The sequence below is a fragment of the Heteronotia binoei genome, chromosome 9 (genome assembly GCF_032191835.1).
Source record: "Heteronotia binoei isolate CCM8104 ecotype False Entrance Well chromosome 9, APGP_CSIRO_Hbin_v1, whole genome shotgun sequence".
Taxonomy (NCBI): Eukaryota; Metazoa; Chordata; class Lepidosauria; order Squamata; family Gekkonidae; genus Heteronotia; species Heteronotia binoei.
In genome coordinates, this window is record NC_083231.1 from 22,494,400 (window position 1) to 22,510,854 (window position 16,455).

The following is a 16,455-nucleotide window of genomic DNA, read 5'->3' on the forward strand; positions in this document are numbered from 1 at the left end:
GATAAAATTCAGGCAGCCATAGACCACAAAGACCCATACCAAGCCTACTCTAAATATCTGGCAACCTGGCTTCCCATTCTAGAAAAGCTTGACACCGATCCATTTTATGCTAACTCTTATTCTAAAAATAAAATGTATAAGGATTTCCTTTTGCTATAAAATTCTTTTAACATGTTAATTTCAAGTTAATTACAAGTGTATTATATCTTTCTTTTTTCTTTTTCCCGATCTTATTTTATTTTTAAATACTGTGTTACAATAACTACAACTATTATTATCTTCAGTTTGTATTTTGTTTTTAAATGTTGTTTTCGCTCTGTATTTTGTTTACTAAGCTTACGATGTCATTTCTGTTAATCCTAACAGTAAAAATTTTTTTGCGTTACGGATTGTAAGCTATTTCTACGTTTCAATAAAATGTTTAAAATAAAAAAAAAAACACTAAGTGTACATCAAAAAGCTGAAAAAATCCACTGCTTCACTAGGGAATCTAAGTCCTCCATAAGGTGCATCTCTGTGTAGGAATCCCCTGAATTTCTGCATATGCATAACTGTAATTTGATGTCTCTATGTCCACCAAGAACCTACTTAGTTGGAGCCAGGGATGAAAGTACGTTTCTAGAAGCCAATACAGACAACTCACAAGGAAGCAGCATCTCTCAATTTTCCCTTTGGCACCTTCCTTTGCACACACAGACAGCACCAGGAAGAAACTTAAGATCTCTCAACCTCTGGCCACAGTTTCCCGACACATACCCACAGTCGGCTAATTCACAGAGAGCACTGGGTCCTGAAATTTTCAGGTGTGCCTGAATGCGTACATTAACTTGATGCATCCAAATCACAACCCAGCCAACAGGCAGCCTTTGCTGTGCAGTGCCTTTATTCGCACATGCTAACTCCCTGAGGCTGAAAAAAAGATCAAATATGCCCGTGGAAACATAGCAGCACTCATAAGGTGCGCGCACACAGTTCATAACTCTGAAGAAATCTGCTGCAGAGAAGGAAGTAGGAAGGGAGGAAGGAAAGAAAGAAAGAAAGAAAGAAAGAAAGAAAGAAAGAAAGAAAGAAAGAAAGAAAGAAAGAAAGAAAGAAAGAAAGAAAGAAAGAAAGAAAGAAAGACCCCACCCTTACACAAGACCTGCAGCACCTTAAAAACTAACATCCATTTTGACACCAGCTTGGGCCAGACCTCCCGTCAGGGGGCCCCCATAGTACCCCATGGCATTGCCTAAGGCAAGCCTCCTTCACTCTCGAAGGGTTGGGCTGGGATAAAATTAGGTTTGGCGGCTCCAAAGCGCCACGAGACTCCTCTTCCTTTCCTTTCCACCTAGCCAGATCTTGCCCAGCCTCGTTTTCAGTTCACTCGGCTGAAGAGGATTTCCCGCCCTGCCGCAGCTCACTTAGGAGTAACCCTTAGGGCTGCCAATCTCCAGGTGGGGGCAGGGAGGGGATTCCCCCCGTTTTTGGAGCCCCCCCCCTCAGGGTCATCAGAAAGCGTGGCGGGGAGGGGGGGAAAGGGAAATGTCTGCTGGGCATTCCCTATGGAGACCAATTCCCATAGTATAACAGCAAACTGATCCGTGGGTATCTGGGGCTCTGGGGAACTGTTTTTTGAGGCAAAGGCACCAAATTTGCAGCATAACATCTGTTGCCTCTTTTCAACTCCCTCCCCCACAAAGTTTAAAAAAGATTGCACCAAGAGGTCCATATTTCTAGGAGCCCCAGAAGAAGGTCCTTCTTTATTTCCAATAGAGGGAGGGCATTTAAAAGGAGCATGGGCCCTTTAAATGTGATGGCCAGAACTCCCTTTGGAGTTCAATTGTGCTTGTCACACCCTTGTCCCTGGCTCCACCCCCAATGTCCCCAGATATTTCTCAAGTTGGACTTGGCAACCCTAGTAGTAGTAACCTTAAAAGGGCGGAGCCGCCGCCTCTCACTGTAACAGCAGGCGCGCAGGAGATGGGGGGAAAGCCTGCCCCACGACCCCTCTTGAGCCTCCTTCCCTGGCTTACCCTCTTGCAGCGCCCGACTGGCGGCTTCCCCCGCTACTTGGCAGTGCCCCTGGTCCAAGAACTCGCGGAGGCGGCGCTGCGTCCCCGCCCTCCGGCCCAGGTGGGGGACCCATTTATCGGCCAGCTGCCCCACTCGGACGTCGACGGCAGAAGCGTTCCTCACACACGCTGCAGTGGCTCCTCTGGCCCAGCAGGCAGCGGCGGCAGTAGGTATGGCTGCAGCTGAAAGCCGGCTCTGGCTGCACACTTGCCAGCTCCAGCACACTTGCTCCAGCTCCAGCACACTTGCTCCAGCTCCAGCACACTTGCCAGCTCTGCACACTTGCCAGCTCCGGCGGTAGCGCTCCACCCGGCAGGGCTCAGGCCCAGCGGCGCGGAGTAGGCGTCCAAGCCAGGTGGCCGCTCCATGCTAGCGTTGTCCCGCGCTGCAACAGGTGTTTCTGCACCATTGGCGAGCCCGCCAGCCTCACGCCGCTGCTGCCGCCACCATCCATTCCTCCTTGTTGTTCTCTTCTTCCTCGTTCTCCTCCTCATTGTTCTTTTCTTCCATTCCTCCTTGTTGTTTTCTTCCTCCTCCCATTCTTCCTCCTTCTCCCAACACCTCCTTGTTCTTTTCTTCCATTCCTCCTTGTTGTTCTCTTCTTCCTCCCATTCTTCCTCCTCCTCCCACTCCTCCTTGTTCTTTTCTTCCATTCCTCCTTGTTGTTCTCTTCCTCTTTCCACTCCTCCTTCTGCTCTTCATCCGCCTTCTTCCAGTCCTTCTCCGCGCTTCTCCTGCTCCTCCATCACCACCGCCACCACCACCTCTCGCTAGGAGAATGAACGAAGGCAGTCGGTTGAGGCTCTCGCCACCCTCCTCCGCGGGTTCTAGAGCGGAGAGAGAACAAAGGGGAGCAGAACTCGGCCTCTTCTCTCCCCCTATCGCGGCTGGCTGTCATCGAAGACCGCGTCCTCCCCAGACTCCCTACAAAAGCCGGCTGACAGCTGAGCCGCGAGGAAAGGGGGCGTGGCAATAAAAGATAAACAAGGCCACGTGCTTAGCTCTGCCCCACGTCTTCGTCCCTCGGCTGGAGGGGGCGTGGCTGAGTGCTCAGAAGGCACGGCCAGATTGGGAAGGGGAGGTTCTGAGCTCTGGTCTGGGCGAATAGCAGGCTTCCAATGCGCCCCCTGGGGCCTGCTGGAGCGCTACTGAGTTGCTTTAGACCAAGGGTGGGAGCCTCCATCCTGAGGGCCGAATATGGCCCTTGAGGTCACTTGGTGTGACCCTTGGGGATTGCTGGATAGATCCATAGATTGCCATGTGGCAGCCTCCCTGGGGCCTGGCTGGCCAGTGAGGATTGTGGGGCCCAGCCGTGCCATGCAGCAGCCTCCCTAGGGCCAGGCAGGGATCACAGGGCCCAGATGTACTGTCGGCAGTCTTCCTGGGGCCTGGCTGGCCAACCAGAATTGCTGCAGGGCCTGGAAAAGTTACTGTCACAGTTCAGTTTGCACTTGATTATCCCAGATGGTGTGGCCTAATATGCTAATGAGTGTGTGATCTAATATGCTAATATTAGGGGATGTGGTCTAATATGCTACTGAGTTCCTGCTGGACTTTTACTACAAAAAAGCCCTGGACCTATGCATTTACCTAAGGTGGCGGGCTGTGTGTGTGCGCGCGTGCCAGATTAGGCTTTCCCCACATGACTTTAATAAATAGAAAAACAATTATTTGCATTAATTTTGCTGGCCTGAATCATTCTCCCTCAGTGGAGCACTGTTTTTTAAGTTGATAGTTTTTTATGGCCCGCAAATGATATTACAAATATCCATATGGCCCTTGGCGGAAAAAGGCCCTGCTTTAGACCAGGGGCAGCCAAACTTTAAGCCACATAGAATAAACATCAGATGCTTGAAAGCCACAAGTCATGAATGTTAGATGTTTGAGAGCAACGAGACAGGGAGGGAGGGTGGAAAACAGATCAGGAGAGGGAGGGGAGAGGGAAAGAAAGAAACTGTAAATACATTCTCTAAGTTGCCGGCTGGCTTGGCTCGATGAAGTGATTTAAAGAGAGAAATGCCTTCTCCAAGTCAGCCAGTGGGGTGGTGAAGGCTTCAAGAGCCTCACAATATGTGTGAAAGAGCCACATGTGGCTCCTGAGCCACAGTTTGGCCACCCCAAATATAGACCCAACCTAACTGCTCATTGGATAGTTTCAGGTGGGTAGCCGTGTTGGTCTGAAGCAGCCCCGTTGCTAGGGGCTAAGGGGGGGGTGGTAAATCATGGCAGCTGTCGACTGCTCCAGCTGCCCCTTCCATGCAGTTCAGACCCCCCACTGATCACCTGACCTGTGGGCCCTTTAAATAGCATAGGAGGGGCAGCGGCTGCTCCATCCTGGGCACCTTTCCCATTAAATTTAAATAATGCAGGAGGGAGAGGGGCAGCCTGGGGGTGAGGCCCTCTCCCCAAAAAAGCCTGTCAGGTGGCCAGGCCCCATGGGCCCCTGGTTAGCTACAAGCCTGGTCTGAAGCAGCAGGACACAGTTTGAGTCCAGTGGCGCCTTTTCGGCCAGCAAAGTTTTATTCAGGATATGAGCTTTCATGTACCTGTCCTGGAGAAGTGTGCATGCACACAAAAGCATATCCCTTGAATAAAATTCTACATAGGATTGCACCGTGAGGTCTCATTGAACCTGCTTGACCTCTTGCAGGAAACTGTTGGGATCACAAGGATACCTTAAAAGCTGCAAAAGCAGCTCTCCTTTGTTTAAAAAGGTAAAAGTAGTCCCCTGTGCAAGCACCAGTCGTTTTTGACTCGGGTGACATTGCTTTCACAACGTTTTCACGGCAGACTTTTTACAGGGTGGTTTGCCATTGCCTTCCCCAGTCATCTACGCTCCCCCCCCCCCCCCAGCAAGCTGGGTACTCATTTTACCGACCTCGGAAAGATGGAAGACTAAGTTGACCTGGAGCTGGCTACCTGAACCAGCTTCCACTGGGATCAAACTCAGGTCGTGACCAGAGGGCTCCAACTGCAGTACTGCAGCTTTACCACTCTGCGCCACGGGGCTCTTCTCCTCTGTTTAGGATTAGCTAATTTGTAAATTATAAGTCTGATTCTGACCTAAGTGGCTAGTGATAAGACAAATGAAAACATTTGTTCACAATAGCATTTATGTCGGAAATTATGTTCTGCTAAAATAATTCCCCAAAGCCTATTACATTTAAGAGAAAAGTTTGAGAAGTACGGCGTGTCTTCACACATGGAAACGTGTTGCATCTCCAACTGCGGGCTCCCTGTCAAAACGGGGTGAAGGGCAATAGAACTGCCTGCTAACTGACTCCCATCTGATGTGTCAATGCAAGAGGGCTTTCAGTTTTCTTCACAGGAGGATGGCTAGTAGAACTGCAAAGGTGGAGGACGCACCAATATAGATGCAGGATCCTTTGCAGTTGTAGTCACCTTGAAAGTGCTACTGGGCTCCAACTCTGTTCAATTGCTTCAGACCAACACAGCTGGCCAACTGGTGCTAGGGTTTTTGGTGCCCTAGGCGAGCTGCCCACTAGCGTCCCACCCACCCCCACCCCCCGAAATTTAAAAAAACAGAATTGTAGGAGAAATGAAGAAAAATGAAACTATTTACATTTTTAATTTACAGTTTTTTTATTTTAAATTTTAATTGGCTTTTTTTTAAATTGTGAGATTAAGCAATAAAAATTGTGAGACTACTACTTGATCCTTTTAGCTGGAGGTGCCAGGGACAAGACCTTCACATGGCCATTTATATTTGATCCTTTTAGCTGGAGGTGCCAGTGACAAGACCTTGTGCATGCGAGAAAGATGCTCTACTGTGCACTGAGCTATGGCTTCCACCTCATAGCTGTTAAAGTAGAGTAGGAAGGATGAGTGGCAGCATGCAACTTCAACAGGAGCCAATTTTTAGAAACTTTCATTGGCTCTTCTTCAGCTTTTACAATTGGTTAATTTGTCCCTGCCGGGCTTTGAGGAGTGCAGTGTGCAGGTGCCATCCACTTTCATGTTTCCTGAGTCTGTAACAGACCCAGGGAACATAAAACTGGTCGGGCAGCATCTGCGCTCCATGGAGCCTTCTTTCTGTTGGGGAAGGCAGGCTCCAAGGAGCACACATGCTGTGTGTGGGGAGCGGGGTGCCTGGTGGTGGCTCTAGGCCAGGTGGCGCTCTAGGCAGCTGCCTACTTGGCTTACTCCCATGCACCACTCCCATGCACTATACATCAGGGGTGGCCAAACTTGCTTAATGTAAGAGCCACATAGAATAAATGTCAGATGTTTGAGAGCTGCAAGACATGAACGTCAGATGTTTGAGAGCTACAGGACAGGAAGGCAGGCAGGCAAATAGACTAGGGGAAGGAGAGATGGAAAGAAAGCAACTTTAACTTGAAATGCATTGTCCAGTCTGCCAGCTAGCTTGGCTTGCAGAAATGATTTAAGGAGACAAATGCCTGCTTCAAGCCAGCTAATGGGGCAATAGGGGCCTCGAGAGCCACACAATATGTCTGAAAGAGCCACAGTTTAGCCACCCCTGATCTATATGAAAGGGGATATTTGCAAAACGGAATAACTAATTGCCGACTGTCAGGTGTTGGCACTGCATAACCAATAGGTGGCACCAAAGGAGTTTCCAGCGGACGCGGTTCTTTGCAATGAAATGGGAGGGAAGGGAATATTTTGGCGTGAACCGTAATTGCTAGATCGGCATTTGATGGTGTGATATAAAACTGGTGATGTGGCATGCTTTAAAGCCCTATATGGCCAAGGACCGACCTACCTGAGGGACCGTCTCTCCCCATATGAGCCCCAGAGAGCACTGAGGTCAGTGGGGAAAAGCAGACTGAATATCCCTGGGCCAAAAGAAGTTAAACTTCAAAGCACCCGCACCCGGGCCTTTTCTGTTGCGGCCCCACAACTCTGGAACCAACTCCCAGAGGAGGTGCGGGCCCTGCGGAACTTAGACCAGTTCCGCAGGGCCTGCAAGACCGCCCTCTTCAAACAGGCGTTCACCAATAACTGAATTAATGTTTACCGCCAGATTAGTAACGTTTACCGCCAATGTTGACTTAGGAATGTTTTAATTAATTATTGATTATTGACTGATTTTAATGTGAATTTTAATGTGAATTTAATGTTTTTATTACTATTGTTTACCTGAAATGCTGTTAGCCGCCCTGAGCCTGCTTCGGCGGGGAGGGCGGGATATAAATAAAATTTTACATTACATTTACATTACATTACATTACATGCTTTATTGAACCAACTTTATTTTTCAAGATCTGGAAGCTAAGGGTTAAGACTGCTGGTTAAACAGAAAGTAGAGGCGGTACATGCCCAGCATGGAGAAAGAGGAGCCATGGGGGACTGGTGGAAGGAAAACAGCACCAATGTGGAACCTTTGAAAACATGCATCTTCCTGGTAAGCTGGCCTGACCCAATGTCTGGAGCAAGCCCTTTCCATTAACACGGCAGAACAGTAGGTTTAAGAGAGAGCTGGGATCTCTTGTATGGCCCACCACCACCAAGGTGATTGGCAGTTGAAGTCTTGCAAGGCTGAGGTGGTGGATAGAGTTCATGGGTGGGCCCTACTCCTGCCCTAGAGATGGCCCTGGCCCCTCATATGGGAATTCAAAGGGATCTAGTTGGCTACTGTGGGAAACAGGATGCTGATCCAATAGAACTGTTCTTTTTCAAAGACTGTTACAGTGATGGTAAGAAACTCGATCTAATCAGCTGAAGTGCCTATATATCACTCAATTGATATGATACATTACTATGGATGTTACTCAGTCTTAAAGTATATCAGTTTACTGGGTTCAGGGGGTTGGGGTTATTTATTTATTTATTTTAATAGATTTTTTTATTCCACCTGACCCCACAAACAGGCTCAGGTTGGATTACAACATAGATATAATACAATAATTAAAATAGTTCAGTAATTAAAACAATTAAAACCATCTAGCAGGAGACATGAATTAATCCATTTACCGCAGCCCCAAAGCTTTTTATTAACATTTCATCCTTCTAGTTGTTTTGTTTTAAAATACTTTGGTGTGCTCATGTGAAAGTGATGATTCTGCTCATAGTTGTGTCCCTCTTTGTAGGATCCAAACCTATAGAAATATAAGCAAGAAAAGTTCTTAATATTTCATACAGTATGACAATTGCAGTCTTATAGCAGAGTAAATAATTCCTCAGTAGCAACTGAGTTTATGAATTGGAAATTAGAGATTATAATTTCACCACGATCCTTTTGTGTCTTGTAATCTTCTGTTTTCTCATGCATTTGGAGAACTTTTATATGCTTACTTGGAAGTCAGTCATATTTAGAGGTACTTACATTTGAGTGAACGTGCTCACAATTGTGTTGTGTGTCCCACTGACTTCAAAAAGGAACGAAATGAGTATGTTACAAGCAGTTCACATTGACTTCAATGTGAATTGCATACAACATATTCATTTAGCTCATTTTATCCCACCTTTCCTTCAAGGAGTTCATGTGTTAGTCTACCTCCTCCATTCTGCCCATACAACAACCCTGTAACCCTGTCAGGTTGGTTATGGTGAAAAACTGGCTGACTGACCCAGTATCATATAGCAAGCTTCCATGGCCGTGTGGAGATTTGATTGCACCTAAAAATATAGCAACACATTTTATTATTCTAGCACACTAACCTGGAACTGAAGTGTACTTCTGCTGGAACTTCGCTGGGGTCAATAGTGATTTTGTCATTGTCTATGTAATTCATTGCATCATCTGGGATTCCAAATTTTGCCATCTGAAGTTCAGAATCACTCAGAGTAGCGTGAGAAATTCGAGCATAGCCCAACCTGCCATAAAAATATACTTTTGTTTAAAAACAATAATTGCCTCATTCCAATTTTTCACCCATTCAAGATTCCAAATCAGCGTTTGGCCATTTCAGAGGTGAACTTTTAAACTTGTCACTCTTTTAAACAAGCAGCAACTGACATTTACCTGCATACAGTATACCGTCTCTCAAGTCTAAAAAGACCTTGTTTAGAAGTCCATAGCATGAAAGCATGACTTTATGTGATTTAATACTTGGGGTGGTTTTCTCCACCCTAGCTTCCTTCCTAAGGAGCGTCCACATGATGTCAGTCTCTCTTCCTGTTTCCATGTGTTCCCTCCAGTGTGTGAATCTTTCCCAAACCTGATATACTTTTTTGTTTTGTTTTGTTTTTAAGATTGTCGTCAAAACACCTTTGGACACCATGTGAATAGGAAGGTGAATATTTTTCAGATCCTGCCCATATTAATATCATTTTACTTAAGTCCCAGTGATGGTCATTCCCTGCACACATTCCCAAAGAAAGGTTTTTTGGCGGGGAGGTTAAATAATAATAGCTATATTCTTATAGCATTATAAAGCTATAGCAATCTATAGCAACAATGTACCAATTTCCCAGTTCTTTTGGTAGCCGAGTTATAAGAGGCTGCACATTATCTTCTCGTTGCCATTTTGATACAAGGGTCTACTTGCAGCTTGAGATCCTTGAGCTCCCAATTCTCATGTTATTTCCCTCCCCCCAGGAATGCTTTAGACTGCAGGAACCACTCCATTAAGACCTAGCCAGCAGCACCCATGAAGGGTGGTCAAGCTCACTTTTTGCCGCCTCCTGTATTGCTGCCAACTGGTTATCAACCATCAGCAGTGCAAGAGGGGGCAACAGGTGAGACCATACCCACTCTTGGTACCACTGGGCAAGGCTGTGCTGAGTGGCCCTTGAGGCACTGGTAAAGCTACTGGGGCTTGGCTCTGCTTTCTCCTGGCTGTCTATTGGCCCTCTAGGGCTGCAGCCCATTGGAAACGGATAAAAGGAAGTACTTCTTCACCCAAAGGGTGATTAACATGTGAAATTCACTGCCACAGGAGGTGGTGGCGGCTACAAGCATAGCCAGCTTTAAGAGGGGATTGGATAAAAATATGGAGCAGAGGTCCATCAGTGGCTATTAGCCACAGTATATATATATGTGTGTGTGTGTGTGTGTGTGTGTGTACATACATTGGCCACTGTGTGACACAAAGTGTTGGACTTGATGGGCATCCAACATGGCTTCTCTTATGTTCTTATGAAACAATCCCTATAAATGGCCAGTCTGGCCCACAGTGCAATCCTAATCAGAGTTACACTCTTCTAACCCCATTAATTTAAATGGATTTAGATGGGTATAACTTTGCTTATGATTGTTACTCACATAAATGGGGTTTTCAGAACAAGATCACTGCTCCATGAACTGTGTTCCAGATTCTTTCTTCCGCATATTTGTCTGCCTTTTTTCCTTACCTTCTGCCAATCCAAACCTTACCAGAATTCTGCAAAACTTAAAACACACTACAGTGTTAAGACAGTCCACACTGTTTGCTGGTTTACGGTATACAACTGAATCTGAATTCATAATTTGAATCAGTTTGCCTGATCATATGGGCTGCTAATGAGAGACTATACAGAGTGTGGGCTACAAAGTACTTCCAAGAAAGAAGGTCACGACTCTGACATACCTTATTAATCCACGATACATGATATAACTGCACCACCTGTCATGATCTGTGCTGTCAATATCCTAGCAAGGAAATGCACCAAAAAGAAGAAAAAATGGGTAAGGAAAGTAGCATCTTCATGCTTAAAGTTTAGCAAAGGACTACGACTGAACTGGAACTCAAATTTCCCACTCTATGCAGAAATCAGATATACAGAGGAATGGAAAGGTTAAAATACTATTTATAAAATTATTTTGAAGTATTAGGTTGTGAACAATAAATAAGGGCTATGGCACTGAGACGTTAGAGGAACCAGGTGTAACATCAGTGGATTTAGACAGGGATGGAATTCTAGCAGGAGCTCCTTTGCATATTAGGCCACACACCCCTGATGTAGCCAATCCTCCAAAATGCACAGCAGCCAAGAAGGTCAGAATGCCTGCTCCGGCTGCAACGCCACTGAGGATGTTCTCCGCAGCTGAGAACGAAACGTCTGGAAGAAAAACTTTCTCCAGTAGAACACGACACTTGAGCCCGAAAGATTCTTCAAACCCTAATCCTCCAAAAGCTTACAAAAAAGAGCCTTGTAAGCTCTTGGAGGATTGGCTACATCAGGGTGTGTGGCCTAATATGCAAAGGAGCTCCTGCTAGAATTCCACTCCTGGATTTAGAAGAATATGGCGGGGGGGGGGGGGACCTATTTCCCTCCCCTCACAGCTTAGCCTTCATGAGTCCAGCCCAACCAACCACCATACAGCCCTGTGGCAGCAGCCTGGAGAAGCTCCCATTGCCAGCTGCTGCCAGGCCTTGAACAGCTCCCAGCACCCACTGCAGCAGGGCCCAGAGTGCCCCCTGGCATCCACCACGGCAGGACATGGAGCAGCTCTGCCATCTGCTTCCTCTACATCGGGGCCTAGAGTAGTTTTTGGCATCTGCCACCGCCAGACTCCAGGGCTCTGTCACAGTTCCCAATTGCCACTGAAGAAGCAAGGTTTTTTGTTTATTAATTTTAAAACAAATTCTTCTACTTTGGGGGAAATGTACGTGTTTTAGGTTTTTCTGCAGACCTGGGGAGTGCCCCAAGTTTGCTGAAAAATTTGTTGCGTCTCCCTGTAGCCCCAGTCGGCAGATTTAGCTATCCCACTGGGGGCCACGCTGAGCTAATAGTATATAGATACTCTACTTACGAGGACACCGCTAGAAAAATTCAGATTTGTCACATACAGAAAAAGAGGAACACGCTGACTACGGATCTTGAAATGTTTTAATGTAATCACAATTATTTCTACTTTACTTGTTGGGCATGAATATTTATATTACCAATTATATTGAATTATTCTCTCTATTTAAAGTAACAGATCAATCATTGCCATTATCATAATTAGTACTTCAGGACCTTCATGTTGCCGTTTTCAATTAACTGCAAGTAATCCCTGGAACCAGGAGCTGAAGTGATATATCCTAGAAACACAATGTGCTTGGAGCTGTTCTTCAATAGATGGGAAACAGAGATTGCTTGAAGCTTTCTGTCCAAGTCTTCTCTGAAAGCAGCAGATAACATTATTTTTAATCTTCCTTCTAGAGAAGAGGCCATGTACAGTTAATATTACCAGTACAATAAATAAACACAGAATGTTTATTTATTGATCATATCTAGGGCTTTTGGGGTAGAAAAAGCCCAACAGGAACTCATTTGTATATTAGGCCACACCTCCTGACATCACCCTTATTTCACATAGGGCTTTTTTGTAGAAAAAGCCCAGCAGGAGCTCATTTACATATTAGGCCACTGCCCCTGGCACCAAGCCAGCCGGAACTACATTCCTGTGCATTCCTGCTAAAAAACCGGCTCTGATCATATTTGTCCTAGGCCTTTTCCAAAAAATTCAGGATGGCATACATAGGGCTCAGAGCAAACCAAATGAAATGTATTTGTGATCTTCCCAAAGCTGCACACTGGTTTTCAAGGCTGAGTAGAGATTTGACAACTAGCTTAGAGTGGAGTAAATCTGTTAGGTCTCCCCCAGGAAGGAACCTGGACCTTCTGCATGCCAAGCAGTTGTTCTACCACTGAGCCACACCCCTTCTTAATTCTACTGCAAACCCACCAACAGTTCACAGATGAACAGAGAGACACCTGTATATTTGGATCTCTCCCCATTCTTACACACCAATCTGTTCTCCCTGCCAGTGCTCCTATGCTTTCCTGAAAGCCATTCTTGACTGCATGCATTTATTCTGCAATGGCTTGTCTTGCATGAATGTCTACAGCATGGGGTGAGTGTAACAGTTTTAAAATGTTGGTGGGGGGGAGATAATAGAAAGGTTTATTTCAGAATCTGGTTGTAGAACAGCTGCAACACAAAACACATTCAGCAACATTTTCATAGTCAGTTGCAAGGGACAGAGGGGAAGCTGATAAAGAAGCACATGTGCTCAGAGCAAGCAATTTTATTTTAAAATAACTATGGTATTCTCAAAATCTTTCCAAAAAGGTAAAATAGGGAGAAAAGAACAGCAATTCAATAGTAACAGGCATGCATAATATAAGCTGTTCCTGATAAACAGGGACAGTTGGAGTGTATATCACTATTATTCCTAGCTAGCGACTCCCTAAACATGGCTGCATAGTACCAATGCCCATCATCACACTGCCTGATGGATATCCATTGTCTGACCCAGAGCATTTACTTTGATGTGACAGCACTCCGTTCGGGGTCTCAAAACATCCTTAAGATCCCCGGTCCGAAAGAGGCTCGACTGTCCGGCACTAGAGCCAGAGCGTTTTCAGTAATGGTGCCTGTTTTCTGGAATGCCCTCCCTGAAGACATCAGGGCCCTGCGAGACCTGCCGCAGTTCTACAGGGCCTGTAAGACTGAATTATTTAAGCTTGCTTTTAACAGTTGAAGGGAGGTAGCTATTACTCCATGGTACCGACAATCCCACTGAATTTTATAACTGAAACAAGACCATCAGAGAAATTAGAAATGCAAATCTTGGTTTTTGGATTGTACATTGTATGAATGATTTTGTGTATTTTGTTTTTAATGTTTATGTGGTTTAATTTGTTGTTGTTAGCCGCCCTGAGCCCATCAGAGGAGGGCGGGATATAAATTTGATAAAATAAAATAAAATAATAGTCTCTACTATAGAAATAAGCATTTTCTTCATATGAAGACCACTGCTGTACGTACTCTTCATTTCCAAAATGAGCAACCACAAAATCCACCAGTTTCCCTGTGAAATTAACAGTCAGGGATAGGGCTGGAGCAATCTCTCCTTCAGGAGATGGGAGAAGATGGTGCTTGGAATGTACAATTGGGTATCTTGAGAGAACCATCATCCTGCACGAAAGGAAAATAAAATGATGGACTATGATTAATTCTAAAGCAGAACACATACAAACATCATTAGCTTGCCTTTCATCATCCTAAGACAGTTGCCAGTACTTCAAACACTGGTTGTCCTGCTGGGGAGCCAAAGGTGCCTGTCTCATAACCAACTAGGATGGCCAGTTTCTATCTTGGATATTCTTGGAGATTTTGAAGTGGACTCTGAGGAGGGAAGGGACCATAATGCCATAAAGACCACCCCCCTTCAAGTCATCCATTTTCTCTAGGCGAAGTGATCTCTGTCATCTAGAGATCAGTTATAATCATGGGTAGAATTCTAGCAGGAGCTCCTTTGCATATTAGACCACACACCCCTAATGCAGCCAATCCTCCAATAGCTTACAAGGCTCTTTTTGGTAAGCTCTTGGAGGATTGGCTACATCAGGGGTGTGTGGTCTAATATGCAAAGGAGCTCCTGCTAGAATTCCACCCCTGATTATAGTTCCAGGAAATCTGCTTGCAGAGCTAGCCCGGCCACTAGGCAAACTAGGCAATTGACTAGAGCACCACCATGGGGGCACAATTGAGCAACCCCCATGTGACTTGGTGATGTTATCAGTGGGGGACGGGGCGCCAGAAGTTAGGCTTGCCTAGCGTGCCAGGCAGTCTAGGGCCGGACATGTCTCCTGGCCCCACCTAGAGGTTACTCTGGACTCCTACTTTGTCAACACTGTAACCAACTAGGGTTGAGGCTTGTCTAGGATTCAAGAAAAAATAAATAAGTCTGGAAAACAAGGGGTGATTTGTTTATTTCCTAAGCTTCTTTCCCCATCTTTAAGAGGTATGTTTCATTACCTTGAGACCTGTCACTTCCAAATAATCTAGAATTGATAGGTGAGTGTAGGATAGTGTTGGTGAGAGTGTTTAGAAAGTGCTTTTTCTTGTCCTTGATGTCCCACCCCACCTGGAGTAGGATTCCTGTGGGACTGCAGTTCTTAGCCATAAGCATGTCTTCTCATCTCACAATGTGCCTCTTGCATTAGAATGCTGGTATTCTTGGATCTCTTGAGCTCCACAAGTCCTTTATCCAAATGTTTACTCAATCCTGGTTATTTCCAGTACCAACCATATCAGAATTACACCCTTCTAAGTACACTGGTCTCCATGGACTTAAAAGTGTGCGACTCTCCTTAAGGTGGCACTGTAAATATCTCAATTCCACAGGTATAGGATTTTTCCATGAACTGTAATTTCCACAAGCCCAATATTGTTTAGAGGAGGCAGTACGTCTTCCCTAATGGTAACCTGTAAAAAGGAATGTGTTTTCATGTACTGGGATGGAAGAAGGTGGGAGGTTTAAGATCGTAAAATGCAAAAAGTACTTACTACATTCCAAAGACAGCTTAATGTTCTCATTTGAAACTTGTACATAATGAAAATATTATGGACATTTTAAAAATGAATTGTAGCAAGTCTGATATTTTTTTTTCCAGAATTCAAAAGCAACATGCCCATCTTGAGGGGGGAATTAAGGAAAATGGAGCATTGTTAGGGGTGCCAGCCTCTAAGTGGAACCTGGAGATCCCCTGGAGTTACAGCTCATCTCCAGACTACAGAAATCAGTTCCCCTGGAGAAAATGGCTGCTTTGGAGGGTGGGCTTTGTGGCATTCTACCCCATTGAGGTCTCTGTCCTCCCCAGGCTCCATCTTCAAATCTCTAGGAATTTCCCAGCCTGCATCTGGCAACCCTACCCATCCACCACTAGTGGCCAGCAAGGACTTGGTAACTCTGGTTTGTACTGAGTTTTTGAAATACAAACTACAAACCTTTTTAAGGTTCCTCCAAGTCATGTATTTTTCAATGATCTGAGTTCAGTTTTGTTAATAATAGGACAGTTTGCTACTAATACTGTTTGGGCTTTCCATTTCTAGTTAAGATGTTTCAGAGGAGGCCTTTTGCAGGGATACTTTTAGGGCGTTTTCGCACTTAGCGTTTGCTACCGATATTCCGCGGAGCAATTATGTCCGGACTATTTCCCTCGTTTTCGCACTATTGTCTCTTTTGCGGAGTCGCTTTCCATGAAGCCCCGGCTCAAATCGTTTTCGTACTGGCATCGACTTGACTTTGATGCCCTGTCAATCATTTTTTTTTAAGCGCAATTCCAGTTGCGTAATTGCGTAACAACGTAATAGAGAATCCCCCTTTTTTTCATGGGCAAACCATCACGTGACGCTTCTGCTTAAGCAATGGCTGCAGCAGCAGCATCCTCCACACAGCCTACGCTATCCTCAGTCCAAATGGACAGCAAGGCTTCTGTTTCGCTCTCACGCCACGAAACACCATGAGCCCCCATCGGCTTGCTGCTGGATGCCATTGCACGTAGCTGCTGTGCGGTGGTGGAGGCAGTAAGCTGTTCAATGGCGCCCAGCAATACCGGTCCCTTCTTCCTCCCAGTGTTCTGTTTGGCTCATGCAAATTGTGACGATCGCTGCTACTCACGAGCCCCCCCACCCAGGGATCGACCCTGATGTATATTGAGGAATTTATATGACGAAATTTCGTTGTTGCGAAATAACGCAACTAAGCCAAAAAA

The 16,455-nt window shown here is 45.5% G+C and overlaps 1 protein-coding gene across 1 annotated transcript in view; it reads right to left on the bottom strand.

Annotated features, from left to right (window-relative positions):
• Positions 1-8,041: 8,041 nt before the first annotated feature.
• CWH43 (cell wall biogenesis 43 C-terminal homolog) overlaps positions 8,042-16,455 on the bottom strand; it is a 39,172-nt gene continuing 30,758 nt past the window's right edge. The window contains exons 12-16 of the mRNA XM_060247357.1: positions 13,724-13,873; positions 11,926-12,070; positions 10,551-10,612; positions 8,701-8,856; positions 8,042-8,138 (exon numbers count right to left, since the gene is read on the bottom strand). Of these exons, the coding sequence (XP_060103340.1) occupies positions 8,042-8,138; positions 8,701-8,856; positions 10,551-10,612; positions 11,926-12,070; positions 13,724-13,873 (610 nt within the window). The remainder of the gene's footprint in view (positions 8,139-8,700; positions 8,857-10,550; positions 10,613-11,925; positions 12,071-13,723; positions 13,874-16,455) is intronic.